At 37.3% G+C, this 25,804-nt stretch overlaps 1 protein-coding gene across 1 annotated transcript in view; it reads left to right on the top strand.

Annotated features, from left to right (window-relative positions):
- LOC122808718 (low affinity immunoglobulin epsilon Fc receptor-like) overlaps window positions 1–25,804 on the top strand; it is a 288,004-nt gene that overhangs the window by 262,034 nt on the left and 166 nt on the right. The window contains exon 6 of the mRNA XM_044079710.1: window positions 25,275–25,804. This exon is cut by the window's right edge and continues 166 nt beyond it. Coding sequence (XP_043935645.1) covers window positions 25,275–25,443 — 169 coding nt within the window. The 3' untranslated portion in view covers window positions 25,444–25,804. The remainder of the gene's footprint in view (window positions 1–25,274) is intronic.

Here is a 25,804-nt window from a genome sequence, read left to right as displayed (position 1 = left end):
TAAAGGTTATACGCGAATTCTCAGGCCTCTTGGAGCTATGTCCCTATTTATGTATGCTCGAAATAGTCTAAGATGCCAAATATTTGCTCTCAAATTCTTCAGGCCCTTACCTAATTTATTGAAGGCCATATCATATCCATTAGAAGGATTATTTAAGGAGCCATTCTGATTATTGCCTGGCATGATATCTATCCCATAAACTTCAGTAGCATCCCTATTGGCACATAATCCATGAAGAATGTTCTCCAGATCCATATTTGTTGGTATCCACAATAATGTATACAAAAATTAAGACGTCACAAAATATTATGTAATGAGTTTAGTAATGCTCCTAAATAAACAAAGGAACTGGCCCTCTATGATCACAGATACTCGATATTCTTATCTAATAAGTGAGTGGCATTTACTAGTATCAAAGGACATAGCTTTAGATCAGTAAGGTTTATGGATACCAGTCAGGAGACAGCAAACAAAAGATCCAGGAAGAGACCTAGATCTATTCTTAAGACCAATGACAGGTCTTTCATTAGTACATCAGGGGAGGAATCCTCCTATACGGATGATAGTGTTAGTTACAGGCAGTCACTTATCCATAAAAAATCCAATGCATCACACCCTTTAGACATGGAAAGAGGCCGCAAACACAAGCATGGGTATAAGAACAAATTCTGTGGAAGGGTTGATACAGACACTTCTGAAATAATTGATAATGTCTATAGAAATGTGTTGAATTTATCTGATGTAATACTCACAAACAAACAAGAACAACTACTTAATAAAGGTCTTGGATTTGTACCTGGGTTTTTCTCTGAAGAGTATAATATAGTTTCTGATGTAATATGTTTTTGTTGTAACTTAAATCTCAAATTATATTTTTCAGATAAAACCACTCAAAGATCCAGTGGATTCAGATTTCACAAATCTGAATTCCAACCACCCATGAACAAACATGTATCCATTTTTCTACAATCGGTACTTAGAGATCTACACTTTCCACACAGGGAATCGTATTATGGGTCAAAACATATCCCCCTCTGAAAAGGTGGCTATGGATGAACTAAGGAAGACTCATAACATTGTCATTCTACCAGCTGATAAAGGAGGGGCGGTCGTGGTTATAAATATGGGATATTACTTGAATGAGGGCAAGGGACAACTTGCCAATACTAGATGCTACATGTATATGTCTATTGATCCAACTCCTGTATTCAAGAAAGAAATAGATACTTTTCTGAATCAAGCAGAGGAGGAAGGTATCATTACCAAGAGCACAGTGAAACATCTAATGGTTACAGACCCACAAAAACAAATTCTTTATCTTCTCCCTAAGATTCATAAATCAATTTTGAAACCCCCTGGAAGACCAATTGTGTCCGGCATTGGTTCCTTTCTTACACAATATTTGAAACCTTTGCTTACTTTTGTTAGGGCCAGATTATGGCATACAACTCAGTTTCTTCAAATAATATAGGATACACATTTGGAGCCGGGCTGACTCATGTGTACTCTGGATGAGAAATCATTATATACTAACATACCTCATTGGGCTGGTCTACAGGCTTTGCAGTATTGGCTTGAACATTCAGCTCTATACCTCCTGGAATTAATACACTGTTTGTATGCATGGCAGAACACTTACTAAACAAAAATGTTTTTTATTTTCAGGGAGGATGCTACTGGCAACTTCAGGGTACTGCTATGGGAGCATCTTTTGCTCCCATATATGCAGACCTATTCATGGCATTTTTTGAACAATGTATGATCTACAATCCACTCCATAACCTCTATATGGTAGACATAAATATCTGGCACAGATATTTGGATGATTGCTGGATGGTGTGGTGTGCAGATGAGGCATATCTAGAGGAGTTTGTGGAATATTTGAATGGAAACATATGGGGCATAGAGTTTACTGTAACATCAAATCAGGATACTATTGATTTTTTGGATGTTACAGTCTACAGGAATGAAGATCATTCTCTAAATACTAAGACCTATCGGAAATATCTACAGTACAAAACTTTGCTCCATGCGTCGAGTATGCATCCACGCCACACCATCCGGAACATACCCAAATCTCAATTTATGCTCATTAAACATATCAGCTCATCAGAACAAGATTATGATCAAGCCAAACTAGAACTTTATAACAGGTTTATGGAAAGGGGATATAGAGAATTAGACATACTCAGAGCAAGTGAATGGTCCACCAGTCAGGATAGGAATACATTATTAGAATACAAAAAACTAGAAACCACACAGGTGGAACCTACCCTAAGGTTCGTAACCACATATGGACGCAATCACAATGTTATTAGGAATATTTGGATACCCATTGGAGCATACTTCTGGCAAATGAGGAATTAAGGGAACTTTTAATTCCCACATGTCAATTTTCATACAGACGTGGTAAAACATTGGGTGCCCTTTTCTCTCATTATAAGCATAAGGAAAGTGGGGGTGCAATATACAAACAAATGACCATAACTGGAGATCAACTTTTGGGCACTTTCCTGTGTGGACATTGTGGGTCATGCCAACAAGTAAGTAAACTTAAACAATTTAGCAGTGCCAATACTAGTAGGATTTATGACTTAAGAGTCTTTGGTAACTGCAGTAGCAGTTGGATTGTGTATTTAGCCACCTGCCGATGTTCAGCTTTTTATGTTGGCCAGACTTCTCGCTCACTGAGAACTCGAATGAATGAACACAAAAGTGACATCCGAAACAAAAAAGAAACTAATGCCCTCTACAGACATGCTATTAAACACACCAATGCAAAGTTCATGTTTATGATCATAGACAAAATCACAGGGGATAGAAGTAATCAACAAGGTCGGCATAGTATCTTAAACAATAAAGAAAAATATTGGATCATTAATATTGGGGCATTATTTCCTCCAGGTTTTAATGATCATTTGTAATAGTTTTGGAGATGTTAGGTACAGAAGGTGAATGCATTGGCTATTGGTAGCCGTTGGTCCAGAATTTTTTGAAATCTCAATATGTTTATAAGCATATAAATATTTATATATGGTTGAACATGTTTTCAAATTAATTATTTAATGTACCACGTTTTTATTTGGCATGCAAATAACTTATACTTTGGGTTAGAAAGAGGGAACCCTACATGACTTATGTGCTTTAAGATAACGTTACCATATATATAGGAAGTGAACCTATTGGCTATTGATAGCCATGGGTGCAAAATTTTATCAAATCTCAATATGTTTAGGAGCTTGCATGTATATTGATATATGGTTAAACATGTTTTCAAATTAATTATTTTATGTACCAAGTTTCTTTACTTGGCATGTAAATAATATATATTTTTGGGTTAAAAGGGAATCCTATGAGGCTTATGCTCTTTTAGATAACATGTTACCATATGTCAAATACATATATGTATATAATTGTCTATTCTTTACCCTCTGGATATATATTTCTTGTTTTTACACTGTAATATATATAGGATATGCTTGCGATATTCTGTTTGGCATTGGATTTATAGCATATGTGCCTTTATTTAGAATTAGATAAGTAATAATGTACTTTAATATAATACTCACACATATTTACAAATCTGGGTTATATATTTTATTTCATTATTTTGTTATGTAATGTTTTATTATGTCTTATACATTATTATTAACTTTGTGATGTAAATTTTGATGCCTATTGCTTACTTGGTTGCTTGAATTATTCTGTTGGATCATACCATGTTTCCATTGGTTTGGGCTGTGTATAAATATTCACTATTCACATTGGATGGAAAATTCTATTCACTGATGAAGGCTGGTTAGCTGAAACCGGTTTGAACAAGAAATTTAAAATGGATACTCAGTAAATATTTTCTATTTACCTTGGATTCTAGTGTTTTAGTATTGTGACTGCTGGCCGTTGGTGTATGATTCGTTAATGGTTTGGCCGAGCACACCACACTTGCAAAGCATTGAGTTCCTGTAGTTTCTCAATGATGCCTGAGTGGGGGATTGTGCCAAAAGGCTTGTCTTAGTCAAGATAGACTGTATGTACTGTTTTGCCTTCATCCAGGGCTTTGGTGACATTCTCGAAGAAATCCACCAGGTTTAATAAGCATTATGTACCCTTAACAAAGCCACATTAGTCTGGGCAAGAGTTTAAAGGTCATCTATGTCTTTGTTGATAAGATCCATGATAAATCTCTACATGGCCTTGCGGATAATACTGGTTAGGCTTATGGCTGTATAGTTCCCAGAGTTGGTTGATGCCCCCCCTTGTGCAAGGGAATTACTGTTGCCATTTTCCACTGTGCTGGGACCAATCCAGTACTTGGACTGTGGTTGAAGAGGCTGCCAAGTGGTTCCACTAGGTCCTGTTTTACACCATTTAGTAGGCAGCCTGGGATGTCGTCTGGTCCCATAGAGGCTGTGTTTTTGGCATTGGAGAGTATGGTTATGACCCGCTCTTTAGAGATACTAGGTAGAGGACTGGTGACAGGTATGCTTTGCGCTATGTATGGTGGGGATGGGGGGGGGGGGTTAAGTTTGTGTCAAATCTGTCAGCTAGCAGGTTGGTGATGTCCTCAGCATCAGTATGAGTGGTACCGTCCACTACTAAATCAGCAAATATCTTCACCTCCACCTGTTTCTCCTTACAATGGGGACTAATTTTTCTATCATGCAGTGACATAACCTGTTCATAGGTTCATAGCTTGGTACTAGGCTATCAGCCCTAGGGCCTATACAAGCCTAGCCATAACAATTCCCTGGATATTTCTTCCCACACTATTTACTTCCCTGGACCCCTGTCTAGCAGGGCGACTGGCATGATCCCCAGTGTGAATTTCCTTTCCCCCATCCAGTCATCAAGGTTCCTTTTGAAGAAGGCCAAATAGGCGCTCTGCTTGACATGTATGGACAGTCTATTCCAGAGTCTGGGGAGTCTCTGGGTCAGGAACCTATCCCTCCAGCATGTTTTGTTTATTGTGATGACAAGATTTAGATCTCTGGAGCATGTGGCTCTGAGGGATTGGGATTTCTTTAAGTATAGCATGTCCAACAGCTCTGGGTTTGACATGGCCTTGTATGTTAAGCAGAGATCGCCTCAGAGTAGACGATATGTGACAGAGTATAGCTGGAGTTTTTTAAGGCAGTCAGCATAAGGCATCTGCTTTAGGCCTGTGATTCTTTTAGTGAGGTATTTCTGCGGCCTTTCCAGTTGTTGCAGATGTCTTGAGAGGTACATACCAAATGGGGCATTGTATTCTATAATGAGTCTAATGAGGGATGAGTACAGTAGGACAATGACCTTTTTTCTGGATGAAAAGCCCTTAGTGATGAGGTGTGCCACATAGAAGGATTTCCTGACTGTTGTGGTGATGTGGTAATTGAAGGTGAGACCGCTGTTCACCTGTGTCCCTAAGTCTCTTATCACACTGTCGGTGTTTAGTGTACTGCCACCTATGTGATAATTCATGGGTACATGTTTTTCCCCAAAGGGGATAACTATACATTTCTTGGCATTGAGCTTGAGCCCATGGCTCTGGCACCAAGCACCTGTTTCTGTAAGGCCCTTTTGTAGAATATCCACATCATTTGGAGATTCAATAATGGCTCCCAGTTTGCAGTCATCTGCGAACATTGTTAGCCAGAGTCACTTAGTGTTGGCCTGTACTTCAGAGAAGTAGATGCCAAACAAGAGAGGTCCCAGGACTGAACCCTGAGGTACTCCACTTGTCAATTTTCTGGAGCTGGATTTGGAGTCAGCTACTTTTATAGTGTGGGTTCTGTCAGTAAGCCAGTTGGCAACCCATCGAGTGATGTAGGGATTAATGCCCAGCTTAGTAAGTTTATCCATGATTCCAGAGTGGAGAATGGTGTCAAAGGCCTTGGCGAGGTCCAGATAGGCTGCGTGGATTGACTTACCCTCATCCACGGCTCTGGAGACTGATTCAAAGAAGTCAATAAGGTTCAGGAGACAAGATCGGCCCTTCACAAACCCAAACTGGGTGAGGTCCAGTGTTTTAAGGTTGCCAACGTCTTTGTTTATAAGTTCCATGATAATACGTTCCATGGCCTTGCAGATCAGGCTTGTCAAACTGATGGGGGCGGTAGTTGCCGGGATACAAGGTGGATCCCCCCTTGTGGAATGGGATAACTGTAGCTGTGCGCTACTCAGTGGGCACGAAGCCTGAGGTGAGGGTATGATTAAACATGACACTTAGGTGAGGTGCCAGTTCATTTTTAGTTCATGTAGTACACAGCCCGGGATGTCATCTGGTCCCATGGATGCTGTTATCTATGGAGAGTGCGTTTTTTTTACCTGTGTGGCCATTATTACCGGAGTTTGGTAATCTTCCAGTATTGAGATGGGCCATTTAGGGGGTGAGAGGGGGGTGAAGTTGGCACTGAATCAATCTGCCAGGATATTGGCAATATCCTTGTGATCAGTATATTTAATGCCATTCTATTGTAGCTCAGAGCAGATCTGAGCATTGCCATTTAGATTCTTGACATAGTTATAGAATGCCTTGTGGTTGTCTTTGGAATCTTTGGCAATTTTATTTTCATAACTAGCTTTGTTGGATTTTATGAGGGATCTCAGATTCTTACTGAGGCTGGTAAGGGAGTTTTTTGCATCCTGGGATTTTCCTCTTTGCTGCAACAGTTTTTTTCCTTTTGTTGTAAAGTTTGTTTATGGCAGGGGACCACCAGATTGGCTTCCTTTTTTTGGAGGAGAGCATCTTGGTTCTATTTGGGATGGCACAATTCATGCATGAGTGGATGTGCTTGTACAGTGTCTTAATGTAGGACTTAGCAGTCGAACTTTCAGTTCCCATCTGCATGGGTGCCATGAAGTTTGGAACTTCTGACTTGAGTAGCATGAAGTTGGCCTTGGAGAAGTTTTTTATGGAGGTTTCGGGTAGGATGTGGATGTTAAGGGTGATTAGCTTATGGTCTGACCTGACCAACGAGGGGGTGACCATAGGTGTGGAGCATCAATTTCCCATGTTGGTAATGACCTGGGCTAGGATATTGGAGCCCCTGGTGTTAGACTTTCTACACTAAATCCTTCAATTCATAGGTATTGGAGCCCCTAGTCTTAAACGTTCTGCACTAAATCCTTCACTTCATAGGTATTCCATAACTGCATCTTCTCTTGGTTTAACTTCTACCTTAATAATATTCTGTTCTATATTGCTCCTTTCTGATCTTTTTTGCATCATAACATTTTCTATATCTGGGTACTTTGCATGCATTTCTCTTCAAATATATTTGGCTTTCTCCTTTGCATAAATATTGCACCATATCAGATCTCTCTGTCTTTCTCATGTCCATATTTATTTTTTATACCTTTCAAAAATCTCTAGGTTTTGTTCTTTGTATCTTCTCACTTTCTCATTCACTTCTTTTCCAAACAGCCCTAGGTTTCTTTGTCTATATAATGTTTTTTCATGGATCTGTATTATTAATGATCGATCACAAATATGCATTTGAAGCTTTTGACAGTTTTACTTGTGCATGTATTTTTTTCCTCAAATTTCTCTCTTAATCTTTTTAAATATTTTCTATTTGTAAATTCTGGACTTCATGCATAATAGTAACAACACATAATTTATTTCTTATCCTCAGCAGTCCACTCTATCATATTTTATGGCTCTTATTTGGCCTGTAAGTTTTTCTGTTTTTTGTGGACTACTACTAACTTCTACAACAAGGAGGTGCATCCTTCCTCTGAACCCTGCCTAACCCCATATTAGGAATGTTTCCATGACTTGAGGATTATATTCTGTCATTTTTCCAGTCCTGGCACCAGTGCACATACCAGGATTGGGTACTTTTTTATCCTGAGCATTTAGCCTACTTCTCTCCATGATATGTGCTATATAAGATGCAGTCTATATATATATATATCAGGGTCATCTTGGTGAGATTTTATAAAAACAGGGTCCACCTCATGAAGGTACTCACCAAAACTCGATGATGAATTCAATTCCAGCAATATTACTCTCTTTTTACTTGCTGAGTTTATCATCTCTCCATTCAGACACTCATCTCTTCATTCGGTCCCTTTACTGTAAGACCTCAATGATGTTATCTAGAAAAGGTAGTGATACTTGAAGAGGCATGACTGAAAAGAATTTTAAATATCATGAAGCATGATTTAGACACACCCATAACAATGCTGTTGAATCTCAGCCTCCATACAAGTTTTGTACCAAGTGAATGGAGAACAGCTGCAGTCATTCTCCTCCATAATGGAGGACCTATCATAGACCCAGCCAATTACAGACCCATGAGTCTGGCCAGCCATTCAGGACATAGGGAACCTCCAAACACTGGACTAGTCATAGTTTGGATTAATCAAGGGCAGGTCATGCTTACCCAACTTAATGGATTTTTTGAAAACGTCACCAAAGAAATGGATAAAAGCAAAATAATACACACCACATACCTCGGCCTGGCTGAAGCTTTTGACACAATTCCCCATTCAGGCATAGTAGAAAAGCTAAAAAAACTGGGAATAAACACCAATATCACCCACTGTTTTTTCAACTGACTCACATATAGGATACAGATAATCAAAACAAGGGAAGTTACCTCTACAAACAGACCAATCACAATTGAAGACCTTCAGGGTTTTGTGCCAGGACCTCCCCTGTTTGGCATCTACTTTTCTGAAGTAAAAAGCAATACCAAAGGGCTCTGACTGAATAGGTTTGCAGATGGTTGCAAGCAGGAAGCAGCAATTTAATCCACAAATGACTTAGTCATCATGGAGGAAGATTTGTCCCAAATAAGTTATAAAGAAAAACAAGCTGAGCCAGTCACCATGGCTGATATAAATCCACTTTAATTGTAGAGACAAAAAGTGCTTTCATGATCCTCTCGACTGCTTCATCGGACTCACATAAAATCTTTTCATCAGACTCAAATAAAATCTTTTCATACACCTACTTTTATACACTCAATAATCAATTAAAACATTAATTGTGAACATCAATTATTCAATTATGCATGCTAAAACTTCATATTAAGAACTTCATTTAAAAAATAGTAAAAAGTATAGCAAAAAATACATTTGTCTAATAATAACTCATTAATGATTAAGTGTCCTAGCTTTTAAAAAGGGTTTCAGTTTAGTTTTCAAGATGTTCCAATTTCTTTTAAATACTTCACAAAAAATACTAATGTCCCTGCTAAAAGTAAGGGGGATCTAAGTTTACCATCATTACTGCCATTCACCTGTGGTGTATTATTGGCTCCCTCAGAAAAAAGGGTCTACCTCTGGTGTTTCTTTCTCTCTTCATTTCAACTACATATTTATCATACATATCACCAGGATACCCTCTCTCTAAAAACTCTTCTTTAAGCTTATCTAATGCTGCCTTAAGCTGTGACTCACCATTATGTAGTCTCATCAGCCTAAGGATTTGCCCTTTCACTAAATTTTTACCTACAAATTTCGGATGCATGCTGTCTTTATGTAGCAAAGCATTTTTCCTCATGGGTTTCCTGTGAATACTTGTCTGAATCCCTAGAATATCTGATTTCATTAGTTTAACATCAAGGAATTCTATCTCTTCCTGTGAAAATTAAATGGTAAATTTCAAGAAAGAGATAGTGCCATTCAGATATTCAATAAATGAAGTAAGTTCATTTTGCGTACCTTTTCATAGAAAAACATGTCATCAACAAAACGAGTATACCAAATTAAGTTGTTCCTAAATTCCTCTTTCTCCAGGAATGATTCACATTCCCATTGAACCAACACAAGATTGGCGTAGCTGTTGGCTCACGGAGTGCCCATTGCCACGTCAATCTTTTGAAGGTACATTACATCTCCAAAACTAAACAGGTTATTTTCTAGGATAATCTCAAGTAGAGAGCATATCAACCTGATCTTTTCATTGGTAAAAACACGTTTAGAATGCAGCAGGCTTCTGATGTTTTTAACACCCCAGGCATTGGGTATGACTGTAAATAGAGAGACTATATCTAGTGTAACAAAATAAAATGTTTCAGTTAGATCTTTAGTCTTGCTATATAGTAACTCTAGAAACATTCTAGTGTCTTTCAATACACTACTACATGTCTCTAGCACAGGATGCAGATATTTTTCTACATAAATAGACAGGGGCTCTGTAGCCCACCCCTTGCTTCAGACTATAGGTCTCATAGGTGGAGTCCTCAAGTTCTTATATACTTTAGCTAATCCATATATAGCTGGAAATACTGGATTTTCAATAGTAAAGTACTTAAATAGATCTTCTGTAATCATCCCATTAACTAAAAGATCAAACAACATAACAGAAATTCTATCTGTTATTCCCTTAGCATGTATTCGGGTTATTATCTGATATGTATTCTCTTCCTCTAATAATAATCTCATTTGTGTCATATATTGATCTTTATCCAACACCACAACACCTCCACCACAACGCCTCCACCTTTATCAGCTGGCCTTATTTCAATAGACTCTAAAAAAATGCTTTGCTACACAAAGACAGCATGCATCCAAAATTTGTAGGTAAAAATTTAGTGAAAGGGCAAATCCTTAGGCTGATGAGACTACATCATGATGAGTCACAGCTTAAGGCAGCATTAGATAAGCTTAAAGAAGAGTTTTTAGAGGGGGTATCCTGGTGATATGTATGATAAATATGTAGGTGAAATGAAGAGAGAAAGAAACACCAGAGGTAGACCCTTTTTTTCTGAGGGAGCCAATAATACACCACAGGTGAATAGCAGTAATGATGGTAAACTTAGATCCCCCCTTACTTTTAGCAGGGACATTAGTATTTTTTGGGAAGAATTTAAAAGAAATTGGAACATCTTGAAAATTATTAGAGACCTGGATAGTTTTATAGAAGATGCACCTAGTTTTGCCTTTAAAAATAAGAGGTCCCTTAAACGTCAACTGTGCTATGGCAACAAGAGTAACATGTTTTGCCAAGGCATTGCTTACATCAATCTTGTCTATTGCTCTTATATGTTCCTTCACTCACATGTAGAATTCTCTAAGGGTTCTTCCTATATAGAATGCTGGATATAAGAATTTTGTAGTGATAGCAAGAAGTTTTGAAATTAGGTTGAATAATTTGTACAATTTCATGTCCAAATATGTGGTATACATGGCTCTGTGTGAATTATGTCCATCGGGATTTACCCTACATGACACACCTAAGGATTCACTGTTGGACAATGGCAGAGGTTTGGTGGAAAAAGTGGCTTCCCAGTCTGAAAGAGTGAATCCTGTTAATAGCAGTGTGGGTGTTCCTGGACATTCGAATTTGGGTGCTATTCCAAAAAGATTTAATAGCACTCCAGCTGTGTCATAGCCCACAGACAACGTGTTGTTTGATTGTCTCAAAGGACAAGACAATCCATTTTTATTGGAACCTAATTTGCTGAACAACACAGCTGCTATTGAATTGTCAGTAGGTGATGTATTCAACACATTAAAAAAAAATGTGTTGAAATATGAGACTACATTGGGACACTTTATTTTCTGAAGCCTGTTTATCAGCAAATAGAGTACCTAGGGGCTTGAGAGTAAACTGTGCACCTCCAGGAGACAATTTTTCTAAAGAGCTCTTAGATGGTTGGCAAGCCCTGAATGAAAGTACAGGGCTTCACTATGTGAGGCTATTGTTGGAAGAAAACATAATAACTATGACTACATTGAATAATATTATTATTTTAAGCTATAATAGACTCAAAAATACTATTTCAGCAAGCAACTTTGAAGCTAAATGGTCTAGGATTCTGGATAAAGTTGCAGCTGAAAATGAGTCTCAAAAGAAATGCAAAATGAAAAAATTTGCAAGAGACGGAAAGGATTATGAAGAAGGGGTGAACTGTTTCTTTAACAATAGCAATGAGTGTCCTGAATCTGCTGCCTTTCAAACTAATGAAGAGAATGAATTGGGCGGATTCAGGAAGTGACAATGATGTTGCTAGACAGAATAGCACAGCAAAATGCAGGAGAATGAGCTCTGAAGTGCAGTCAGTGGATTATGTGACAGAAAACAGAGGAACACAACTCAAAAAAGAAAGACAGGGAATAATTATTATAGAAATACTAGCACCAAGTCCAACAAAGGAAATTTTCCATAGGTGGATGTATATTAAGATGGAGGGACAGGTTTGAAATCATGGGCTCAAGTAGCATCCCAGAATCCACAGCAACAAGGGGGGAGTCAATCAACAAAAGAAAATTTCTTCTGGAAAAAAAGAAGGTGGCGAGAGGGATTTCAGGGCAAAAAGTTACAACCATCGAACCAAGGTACTGTGACTGACTCATTTAAAATTATTAATTTGTCTAATGTGGTGAAACACCATATTATGGTATTAAGCAGGGGGTTGACTTTCATGCCTTCTGCTAGGGTCGACTTGATAAATACCATAAATGCACTTAGAGAATTTGTTAGATAATTAAATTTAAAATGCTTATTTAAAGACTGTAACAACTCTAATAAGGGTCAGGAAAAATAATTATTCAGGAAAACCTAGTGTGTTTAATCCATTTAGGCTAGAACTGGAAGCTTTTTTGATAACGTGAGAATGATGTGAGAAAATGATTGTGTGACAAAAGTGAACCTGTACTTTATAATTTAAACAAAGAAGAAATAAATGCATTGTTTGAGTTAAAAAATGACATTAAGCTGTATATTACAAAAGCAGATAAAGGCAATCCAGTTGTAGTGCTTAATACGACATTTTATGTAGAAAATGACCTTGATACTAAATGATGACAAGGTGTACCAAATAACAATGTGGGCCTCTGTTAAAAAAAGCATATGGAGTTGATGCTTGTATAGAAGAACGTTTTTAGATAATTTGATTGACAAACAGTGGAGTTTTTTTAGAGTAGAAAAACTGAAACTAGGAAGGTTTCTCTGGACTTCCTAAAATCCATAAAAACTTGAATTGCCCTGATTTTAGGCTGATAGCAGCCAGTCAAGGCAGTAAGATGGCACCTCTAGCCATCTTCATAGATAAATATTTACAGAAGTTAATCGTATAAAGTATATCGTATATTAAAGATTCCACTGAATTTAAAATTTTAGTGAAGAATGTGAAAATAGATGATTCCATGTGGTTGGTTACAGCAGATATTGCTTCATTATATGCAATCATACCAAATGTAGAAAGGTTGGAAATGGTGAATAGGGAGCTTCGTACTTTAAGATTATTTAACACTAGACAAGTGAGATTGTTCACAGAAATGTTGGATGATATTTTATCTTATAATTTTTTTTAGTAGAATGATGAAATATACAGACAGAAAAATGGTGTAGCTATGGGGGCTTCTATGGCCCCCAGCTATACAAATATAGTCCCGATGAACTGAGAAAAAGAAGTTATTTTAGAATCAGTTTTTTGCAAAACATTTCATCATGTACAGGCATTTTATTGATGATTTGTTTTTTTTTTTTATTTGGGAGGGTTCTGAAAAAGAACTCTTAGATTTTATTACACATGTGAATGAATCCGCAAGTTATCTTTGGTAGACATTTAATTCTAGGAAGGACAGCATTCATTTTTTGGACCTGAATGTGTATAGATCTAGCAATGCTTTAAAAGTTAAGATTTATAAAAAAGAAGTGCAAAGTAAAAGCTATTTCCACTACAATAGTATGCATAAGTTTAGCCTGAAAAAAATGAAAAAAAAAAACATTATGAAGGGGCAATTCACTAGAATAAGCAGGTTAACAGACGAGGCAGTATTTTTTGAAAAAGAATATGAAGAATATAAAAGGAAATTTCAAGAAAGAGGGTATCCCAAGAACATTATTAACAATTATTGGATGGAAGTAAAAAATGTAAGGGAACATAAGGTAGCAAATGTAAATAGCAAGTAAAAAGAACATGAAAATGATTGTTCCCTAGCATGTGTTTTAGACAATTCAGTAGATGAAAGTAAAATCAAAAGAATAATCAAGAAGAACTGGAGATTCTTAATGAATTTTCAAGACATTAAAATGTTATAGGGGGAGATCCTGTCTTTGTCTCTAAAAGAGGAAAAAGTTTAAAAGACTTTCAGAAAAGGAATTTATGCTCAAATATGTCTGATGTGTTGGAAGTGGGGATGAAAAGATGTGAGGAAAAAGTTTAAAAGACTTTCAGAAAAGGAATTTATGCTCAAATATGCCTGATGTGTTGGAAGTGGGGATGAAAAGATGTAAGTTATGTCAATATATGAAAGAAGTTAAGAATTTTGTAGTGACAGTAAGAAGTTTTGAAATTAGGTTGAATACTTTATATAATTGGAGGTACAAATCTGTGGTATACATGGCTCTGTGTGAATTATGTCGAGCATTCTACAGAGGAAGAACCATTAGAGAATTCTACATGTGAGTCAATGAACATATAAGAGCAGTAGACAAGACTGATGTAAGCAATGCCTTGGCAAAACATGTTAAGCAAAAACATTTGTTAAAAAAAAATGAGGCATGCTTCAAATTTGTAATAATTGATGAAGTTAATTGTTTTGATCATAGGTGTGATGCAGAAGATGAAATGGACTGGAGAGAATATTGCTGGCAAATCAGGCTGAATGCAGTTGTATACCCTGGATTAAATGATAGGGAAAACTTTAAAGTTGCTCTTAGAAGGAAAGGATTACGTCATTAAGTGCTTTGGGTCACATGTTTATTATTATGTATTTAAATAAGTGTGTTCGTTATACAACTTGGTCCTGAAGAAGTTCCATGAAGGGAATGAAAGTGCTTACCAGTTGGAGTTTTGTGTAATAAAGTCAATTTGTGTTTTTAGCCATTCATTTTTATTATTTTACCTTTTTATGGCTATTTTATTTGTCTGTCTGTAAGTTTCATGAGGTATACTTTACTAAAAGGATACATATCTAAACAACGTCTCACATGAACCGACACAAAGCACTGCCATTATACTCAGTATCCTACAGACTGCTAAGAGGCGACCTGTGCCTGGCATACAAGGCATCCTCTGACCCATTACTGTTGGATTTAATGCACATCAGTAAGTCAAATGGTATCATAAAAACATAGTCATTTAAATCAAAGTTCATGCCTGCTCATTTTCAAATGCAACTTAAATCTATGGATGATAACAGAAAATTTACCCCAGGACTACCCCTTGTACTACTCATGGGCAGAAAGAGCTTCTAAATGCTTTATCCCAGACATGGGTCCCTTCAAATTAAGTATGGTATGATCTGAGTTATTCTTATTATTATGGGTAATATATAATTATTGCCCATGGGATGGAGGAAGGCAAATCTATAACCAAATCAGATTTCTAAAACAAAAAGGGGAAAATGGCTATACCTAAAATGGTGCACAAGGGCCACTAGAGTAGTATTTACTTATGAACCTATGAATCTGTAAATGATGTCCAAAAATAAGCAAGAAAGTGATACCACAATGGAAACTTTATTAATACCATAAAAACAGGTTAAAAGCAAGATGAGCGCTTTTGGCCTTGGCCTTCTTCAGATCTATGTGTCCAATCACAACTGTGATTATATAGGGGGAGTGCCCAATCAGATTCATCTTTTAAGATGAAGCCTTCTTAAAATTGGCTTCAATGGAAGCAATTCATTTAGGCCCGGTTCCTTATCTGCTCTCAAATCAGCTAGCCATTTTGTTTTTTCATATTCCGTTAGTTCCTTTAGATTACCTCTTCTTGGACTAGGATATACCACTTTTAAACCCATGAACTGAAAGGAGTGATTACTGTTCAATATTATGTGTTTACTTAAAGCATTCATAGGGATCTTATTTTTTATGTCCCTTAGATGCGCTTGCATCCTGACTGAAATGCTTCCTCAGGCTATAAGATCTGTATGTCGTTGGATGTTGAAAGCATTGATCTTGCAATATATATGGGCAAGCTGTACAATGGCCACAATTAAAAGTGCCATTTCTTTGTGCCCATGTATCCCTTGAATGTACATGCCTATCTTTACATAATAATTACTTCAAATTCATCCTATTTTTATAGCAAAAACTTGTGACAATAAAGAAGACTTCTTATACTTTTATTCTTCGATTCAAGTCTGCTTTTTTACCTTTATTGAAGACTGAAGACTGCTTTTTTACTTTGATTTGGACACTGGAGCCTAACCTCAGCATTTTTTCTGGATTTTTGTTTGCCTTTACTGTGTTTGCAGAGGTATTCTGGTTGCTATTGGGCATTTTCTGCATAGTACTGTTTTCTTATTATACTACATATTCGCTGTACATCTTGACTATAAGTAAGCATACATCTCATAACTAATGGTTCTGATTTTCTTATATATCCATTGTCATTCTCAATATTCCTATGAAAATATGGTTTGCCTTTTGTTTTCCTCTGCTGTTGTATTTCTATGGCAATGCTATTAATTTCTGTATCTTTATATCCCCTTTCTTTCAATTCATCTTTATTATCCAATACTTTCTCCTCATATCTACTATCTTCCATATTAAGCCTAGACTGTTGCAAAAATTAGTTTTTAATTACTTGTGGCAATATATGCCTTGAGTGCATATTTGAACAGCGTAAAGAGTATCTTTCCTAAAGGTCCGAATTTCAACAGATCCATCTACTTTTCTCAAGACTGTAACATCCAAAAAAGTCAATCTCATTCTTTGAGCTGTTTACCTCAAAATCCAGTAGTCATTCTTAAATAGTTAATGAACATATTCACCGGATGTCTTGCAGTTGTTAAACACAAAGTCCAGCTCCCATTGTGCCATAACTATATTGGAATAAGAGTTGGCACATGATGTCCCCATCGCCACCCCCTATTTTTGTATAAAGTAATGATTATCATACATGAGGACATTGTTCTCTAAGATGATTTCTAGTAGGGAACATAACTGCATAATTTCAACAAGAGTGTAGTCATTAGTCATGTGAAGGAATTTCTTAATAGATTCAATACCATACCCTTTTGGTATGACCGTGAATAAACTTCTTACATCCATGGTTACCAGCAACATCCTTCCATTTGGTGGACTAATCTGACAATAAGATGATAAACTTATTAAGAAGTCTTCTGTGCCTCTCTATACAGTATTAGCTTTATTTAGTGCTTCTTTCAATCTTTGTTCAGTATAAATAGACAAGGGCTCCATAGCCCAACCAGGCCCACAGACTATAGGATGCATCTGGGGGGTCAAGTCATTCTTTGTGGATCTTGGGCAAACCTTTTATTACTGGAACAACTGGTTCCTTCTCTTGGAAATATTCATATAGTTCCTGCGTGACCAGATGTGTGATCTTAAGATCATATAAACCATTTTCAATATCCAATATAATTTTATCTAGTTCATGTAGTTGTATAGGTTTATATGATTCTTTGCCACTCAACAGCCCAAGCATCTTGTGTTTATACCATTCTCTAGCTTAATAAGGATAGCACCTCCTTTGTCCGCTGGTTTTATTATTATCCACTCATTATTCATTAATTGTTGTAAGGTGTTCCTTTCTCTTTTACACAAATTATGAAAGCCTTTCTATCTAATTAACTTTTTTCAACTGAAATACTTCTTTCTGACATATCTTTACAAAGACATCAGGTATCGGATGTAATACTGGCACCATAAGACTTAGTTTCTTAAAGGTTCTAATAATGTCAGTGTTTCCTTCTTGATTGCTCTTATTAGTAAACACTTGTTTTAATGCTATCCCAGGTAACCCAGGCTGGGCAACTAGACACCGGCCAGCCAGTAGCTTATTGACCCAGGGCTGCTGGCTTTAATGTGAGCATACACTGGCAAATAGGGGCACATATACCCCTCTCACTGATAACATGGGTCCCTTGCATGGGTGAAGTAGGCCGGGTCTTCAACCCACTTATAACTGGTAACTACCCATGCCATTTTTTGACGACATTAGTCAACATGACAGAATCACCTAGAGCCATATTTTACACCAAGTGGCTAACCCTGCCATGGTCCTCAGTCTGTGATCCGTGTTCTCCTATCTTGAGGATACTGCGCACCACAGTAGATGCCCAAAGCAGTTGGTCTGTACAACTCTTCCCCCTATAGGGCACCATGTAGAGTCTGTGCTGCTGCCCACAACTCCATTCATTGGTGAGTTTGAGATGAAAACATTTAGCATGTTTTTTGGACATGGGAAAAACCCCATGGAGACATAGGGAGAACATGCAAACTCCAAACAGGCATTGGTCGGAGGTCAGGATCAAACCTTGTGCATGAGAGGCGAAGACCTTAACCACTAAGTCATCTGATCTTTTTCCATAAGTACATAATTGGATAAATTCACCACCAAATCTAGTGCTTATGAAGTCATGTGGATATCTTGTGTTTCTTCCAGTATCTGCTCTGTGACCAATTTCTCTTGTACAGCTCTTTCTGTTTCAGAAAAATCGGAAAGTTTGAAAAAAAGTACATAGTAGAGATTTTGGGGTGTGCACCTTCTGGCCAATTGTTGGTATCAGATCATGACTCAGTAGTGTCATTGAGTGTATTAGTCCCACTGGACTGGATTTCATTATTCACTCCTTTAGAGACCAGCCCCATCATAGCCGTCACTGAGTTAGTATCAGTAGAATTCAATATAGTTCTGTCTAGTTCATTTATTACAGACCTTTTTTCCTCATGTCTATCTTTCCTCTCTTTCATATGGCCATTTATATAGGAGGTGCCAGTATTACATCCGATACTTGCTGTCTTTGTAAAGATATGTGAGAAAGAAGTATTCCAGTTGAGGAAAGATAATGGCTATAAAGGCTTTCATAATTTGAGTAAAAGAGAAAGGAATGCCTTACAACAATTAATGAATAATGACCAGATAATAGTAAAACCAGCAGACAAAGGGGGTGCTTTCATTATTATGGATAGAGAATGGCATGAACATAAGATGCTCGGGTTGTTGAGTGACAAAGACACATATAAACCTATACAAAGATATGAACTGGATAAAATTATATTGGATATTGAAAATGGTTTATATGGTCTTATGATCACACATCTGATCACGCAGGAACTATATGAATATTTCCAAGTGAAGGATCCAGTTGTTCCAGTAATAAAAGGTTTGCCCAAGATCCACAAACAATGACTTCACCCCCCACCCCGATGTATCCTATAGTCTGTTGGTCTGGGTGAGCTATGGAGCCCTTGTCTGTTTACACTGAACAAAGGTTGAAAGGAGCACTGAATAAAGCTAAAACTGTATAGAGAGACACGGAAGACTTCTTAATAAGTTTATTGACGATCAAACCAAATGGGTATGGTATTGAATCTATTAGAAAATTCCTTCACATGACTAATGACTACACTCCTGTTGGAATTATGTGATTATGTTCCCTACTAGAAATCATCCTAGAGAACAACATCCTCATGTATGATGATCGCTACTTTATACAGAAATGGGAGGTGGTGATGGGGACGTCATGTGCCAACTCTTATTCCAATATAGTTATGGCACAATGGGAGCTGGACTTTGTGTTTAACAACTGCAATACATGGAGGGAACAGCTCCTATACTATAAGAGATTTGTGGTTGATGTTTTTCTGCTGTGGGATGGTGAGGAGAGAGAGATGAATATGTTCATTAACTATTTAGGAACAGTTACTGGATTTCTGGATTTTGAGGTGAATAGCTCAAAGAATGAGATTGACTTTTTGGATTTTACAGTCTTGAGAAAACTAGATGGATCTGTTAAAACTCAGACCTTAAGGAAAGAATGTTGGAGAAATAACTCTTTACACCATTCAAGTATGCACCCACTGCATATATTTCCACAAGTATTTATTTTATTTATTTTACATTTGTTAACCGGGCTAGTCCAACTGGATACATGTCCATTTTCAGTGGAGGCCCGAGGAGTAAAGCTCCGCTATCTAATACACGATAAAAAAAAAAAGTAGAAACACAATACATAAGTCATTTCAAGCGCACAAAGCATATACACAATACACAAGGCATTTCAAGAACAAAAATACTCAAGGCATTTAAACCACAATATGAGGAAGTACAGATAGCTAATAGGAGATAAAGCTGATACTTAAGTACTGGAATGTGTAGTATGAAGCAGCAGAAATTAGGATGTTTAAAAGTTAGCAATAGAATGAAGAGAAGAGTATAGTTGATAGATAAGTGACAGCATTTCTAGTAGAAAAAAAAAAGTTAGCAATAGAATGTAGAGAAGAGTATAGTTGATAGATAAGAGACAGCATTTCTAGTAGAAATGAAAACACTGAAAAAAAGTGGAGCTGGGAGAAAGTGTAAAGGATGCAGGAGATGTGAGGAGTTGTAAAGATCAGCTTGGGTTATTGCATGAGCATAGCCAGTGGTTGGTTAGAATGTGTTTTAGTTTAGTTTTAAACAGTGTGATGGAAGTTTGGGCTATTAGGTCTGGAGGAAGTTTATTCCAAATTTTACCAACTGAGTTGGAAAATATAGAGTCACCTGCGGTGTTCTTTGATAGAGAAGTTTGAATCAGTGTTTTATTAGATGAGCGAAGGTTTTTTATGTTGTTGTAGGGTTTTATAAGGGTGGAGAGCATAGGTGTATTTTCAGGGTGGTGAAGGGCTTTCTGGGCTATGGTAAGCTGATAGTATTGAATTAGGTGGGGTAGTTCTAGCCATCCCAGGTAGCGGAGGTTCCGGCAGTGATGTGTTTTATATGGGGAGGCAGTGGCAAATCTGGCAATGTTATTGTAGGCTGCTGTAAGCTTATTGATGTTGTATTTAGAAAGGTTAGTATATATAGGGGAAGCATATAGTAGTGTAGAGATAAGATGGGTTCTAGCTATGGTAGTTCTTGCTTCAGGAGTTAGGAAAGATTTGATTCTATAGAGAGAACCTAATTTTCTATTTGTTGCTTTTATGATTGAGTTGATATGAAAGTCAAATTTAAGTAGGTTGTCAATAGTTATGCCTAGAAGTTTGGTTGTTTGATCAGGAGAGATAAGGGTGCCATTGTTAGAGGTAAGAGAGAAGTTAATAGTGGGGGATTGGTGTGTAGGTAAGAAGAGGAGAAGTTTAGTTTTCTTAGAGTTTAGGAGGAGACAGTGATTAGAGAACCATTGCTCTATGGTGGTGAAAGTTTTTTGGGTAAAAGAGTGTAGGTCAGTTTGGTTGGTGGCAGAGCAAATGATGGTGGTATCATCAGCGTATTGAATACAAGTAGTTAGAGGGGTGACAAGATGTAGGTCATTAATAAAGATGGAAAATAAAAGAGGACCTAAGATGGAGCCCTGAGGGACTCCTAAAGTGGTGGGCAGAAGTTCAGAAAGATTGGTGTTCCATAACACTGCTTGTTTCCGATTTTGAAGATAGGAGGTAAACCAGTTTAAGGCAATGCTGTCAAGAGAAAGAGATTTTAAGCGATGTAAGAGTAGTTGGTGGTTCACCATGTCAAAGGCTTTTGACAGGTCGACAAAGAATGCTGATGAAAGTAGGTTATTATTTCGGTATTTCGGCTGAGGGGGTTACAAATTTGTGTGACACTCCAGGCTTAATACAGAGGATAGTAAACATGAGGAGAAATTATTGGATACAAATGTAAAATAAATAAATAAAATAAATTATTAATGGAGTCAATAAAGGATAATAAGGCTGTGGTGGTGCTATGGAAGGGACGAAATCCATGTTGGCAGTTTGCGAGGAGATTATTGTTTAGGAGGTGACTAAGTAACTGTTTGTGGATGCATTTCTCCATTATTTTAGCAATAGGAGATAGCAGCACTATGGGGCGGTAGTTAGAATACTCAAAAGAATCACCCCCTTTGAAGAGAGGTATGATGTGGGAGATTTTCCAGAGTGAAGGTATTGTACTTTCTTTTATGGTTCTGTTGATAAGTATAGAGATCGGGTAGGCAATAGCTTTAGCTCCTAGCAGGAGATATTCAGCTGGTATTTTGTCGGCTGAGGGGGTTACAAATTTGTGTGACACTCCAGGCTTAATACAGAGGATAGTAAACATGAGCTTGCTTGGATGAGTTTATATCTTTCCTACATTCCACCACCACGTTTTTCAGATTTACTAAAAGTACCTCCTATACTCAGTTAGATTTTTTGGATGTCACCATAGAACAAACTGAAACAGGTTTTTCCACTGGTATATACAGGAAGGAGTTTTGGAAGAATACTCTCCTTTCATTTGATAGCATGCATCCACGGTATACATTCCCCAACATTGTGGAAGGACAACTAGGCAGGATCTCAAGAGTATGTACTGAGGATTCCTGTTTCGAAGGGGAAATGAGCAAATTGAGAGGTTACTTTGAAGAAAGAGGTTATAGGGGAGATATGGTGAACAAGGTTGTTGAAGGTAGTAAACACAAGAGGAAACATGTGTATAGACCTTGGATGCATCGTCCCATAGATGAACATAATGTATCTTCTAAGAATGGCACCAATATTCTTAAACCTAAAGTAATGTCCACATATAGTAGTAACATTAATGATATAGGTGAGATTGTTAAAAAGAACTGGAACATTCTAGTAAGTGATGATAGGATTAGGGGTTTAGTAGGATCTAGCCCTTGTATTGCATACAGGAAGAACAAGAGCTTAAAAGATCTGTTATGTGGAGAGTATCACTCCAAAAAACTGAGTTTTAAGTCACAAGCAGGCACTGTACCTTGTGGTACCTGTAAGGTCTGCGCCTTTATCAATAAGGACACTACTTTTCTGCATCCTGTCTCAGGTAGAATCTTTTCTTTAAAAGCCAGGGCTACATGTAGAACAAAGGACATTGTTTATCTGGCCAATTGTGGTTCTTGCCCTTGATTTATGTGGGCAAAACCAACAATATGTTTAAGGTCAGGATCCTACAGCATTTATCTGCCATTAGGAACAGTGATCAGCACAATGCCCTCTTTAGACATATTCAAGATAATCCCACACACAATTTTAGCTTTAGGGCTATAGTTAATGTTAGTTTGGGTAGAAGGGGTGGAGACATCAAACAATTAACTGAATTAATTGAGTCTAGATGGATTATACAGCTGATGGCGCACAGGTGGCCGGGTCTTAATGATGTCATCCCAGTGAAACCCACCCTGAAAAATAGGCGGGTTTTTTACTAGATGCTGATTGGAAGATGTTTTGTTTAAATTGTGAGTTTTGGTGTCTGTTATTCATCTGATGAAGGGCTACCAACCCGAAAGCGCTCATCTGTTTTGTACCAGCTTTTATTAAAAGTTCTTATTTTTACTACTTGAAGCATCCAGCGGTGTTCTTCCAGGATTTTTCTGTTTTTTGCTTCGCTTGTGTGTGCCTTTGGAGGAACCATTTCAGCACCTAGCATTGATTATTGGACCAATTTAAGAGATTGCAATTCCCAATTTGATTGGCGTTTGCAATCACCATCAACAAAGCTCAGGGCCAATCTTTAGAATTGTGCGGTTTAGATCTACACACAGATTGCTTCTAACATGGACAATTATATGTTGCATGTTCTAGAGTCGGCAAAACAGACAATCTCTATATCTGCACAGACAATGGAACAACAAAAAATATTGTATACCCACAAGCATTGTGAAATTAAACATATTAGAAACGTACACTTTCTCTTTTCTTTCTTTTCCATTTAACCAGACTGAGCCTCAGCAACCTGAGCCACAGCAACGCATGGCCGGGTACAGCTAGTATATATATATATATATATATATATATATATATATATATATACAGAGAGACAGAGGGAGATGTATAGATTATAGACATAGATATAGATATAGATTAGATATATGGATCTGTGGTCCAGTGGTGCAAGGTTTGATTCCCTCAGCCTCCATTGCCTAACTGTGTGACACTGAGCATGTCACTTAACCAGACACATCTCCCTGAGTCAGAAAAAGGTCCATGGAGATCAGTGCTCTATCCCAAAAAAACAAGTACAAATAAAAATATAAGGTGCATTTAGTTGGAGCAGTACTGTCAGCAAATCAAAGTAAAGCACATTTTGTGAAATGTCCCTTTCAGTAACAGGTTAAGCCATCAAAACAAAATGCCTGCTTCATGGGAGACTTGTGAGTGGAGTGTGTTATTATGCCCACACATACCCAATATAACTCATAATTGTTAAGATAAATCCATATTAGTATCACAGGATGTAGCTCATAGCCAAAACCATCTAACTGACATAAGATACACATGTGAAAGTTTACTAACATCTTCTGTACAATGTAGGAATATGGATGCACAACACACACTGTTGTAAGACTTTGTGGTATCAAAACCCCCTTTACAGCTAAAGTTTGTGAGCTGTGGCACTGTGGGTGTACAGCTGCATGGTCATTTACTGTACTTTTGCTCCTTGCATGACACCTATGCCAAGCAGAAGATTGGGTGCACATGTGCATGTCACTATGACCGTTGAGTTTATATTTTCTGTCTTGGTTGTTAGCTCCACTAAGATGAAATGTAGATACACTGTTTAATGGCTCTATGCCATTTGAGCTGACATCCCTTCTCTGGATACCAACTGTATCCAGAAACCTATGAATGTGCACTTGAATGGCTCTGCATTGCAAGACCTGTCACCCTTCTCCTTCAATGGAAACTGTATTCTACTGCATTATGGGTACACAGCTTTCACTGCTGTACACCCACTATGCAATAAACCCTACCATCCCAAAGAATTCTGATCATGGCAGGTATTGTCTGTAAAAATTCATGGCATTCTCTCTGATCCCAGACCATGCTTTTATATTATGTTCTGTTCAGCTACTCACTGCATCACAGAAACGAACAGTATACTCACATAATTAGTGTTTTATTCAGTTGTCAGTATGGTAAACTGAGTGACCTGTAATTCTGTTTCTGAATCATGTGACAGTGATACAGGCAGGAAACCCTTTGCATATACATATAATCCTATTTAGTAGCAATTTCTGAATCATCTCCTTGTTTCCCCTTCATTTTGACCTTAGATAGTTGGATACACTATTAGAGAGGTATGAATAATGACTCCTTACTTGAGGGCTATATGTAGGAGACTTCTTCCCACATGATACAGGTTTAGATTTTCTTAATTTCCTTTTTAGAGTTTACTGCTCACCACTGCAACAATCAGTTCTTCCACAGGAATTCATAAAAGCACATCATTTTGCATGTAGCTACCATTGGTGGAAATTAAAGAAGGAATCTGACACTGTGTCAACCCATTTCATGAAGACAAAATATGAAATATGCAGAATTAGATGAGTATTCTTTGAAGTTTGTGATGTCCTCATTACTTATCAGTACAGCAGAAATAAAGCTGACGGGATAATAAAGGTATTACAACGTTTCCCTATAATGTTAATTAAAATCTGTTATTTTCTGTTTTCTTTAGGAAATGGGATGTTGGGCAACCTGACAATAACCATCGTCAGGATTCTGATGGAGAGGATTGTGCTGCAATAATCATTTCTGCAATTTCTGGACTTATCACACATGACTTTTCATGTCAGTTTACTTGTGCATATATCTGTGAAAAGATGGGGACAGTAATCACTGTGTGAACATTTTAGTTAAGGCTACTCATTATTATCCATGTTGAATGATATAGTTTCAGGCAGTTGCATGGATCAAACTCTCATACTGCCGACGTTCTAATGCAGGCACGAGTATCTTCAGTTAGCTAAAAATTCTCAGTCAGAAAGGAAACAAGACTTAATCTCACAGGAAGATACTCTTTTTATAAACAATTTCTAATGCACAGGCATGCCTAAAACATTGTGATTAATGCTAATGTACTTGTTTTTAGATGTATAATAAGCCAACGTTTAAAAAATAAACTGTTTCATAATTATGCAGAGCCTCTCTAAGAGCACATTGCTATCCTCTGCAGATTTTCTTCCATTTTCCTATTTTCTGGAATTA

Source organism: Protopterus annectens, chromosome 8.part0, assembly GCF_019279795.1.
Source record: "Protopterus annectens isolate FY-2018-M chromosome 8.part0, PAN1.0, whole genome shotgun sequence".
Lineage (NCBI taxonomy): Eukaryota > Metazoa > Chordata > Ceratodontiformes > Protopteridae > Protopterus > Protopterus annectens.
This window is presented reverse-complemented; position numbering and strand designations above follow the sequence as displayed.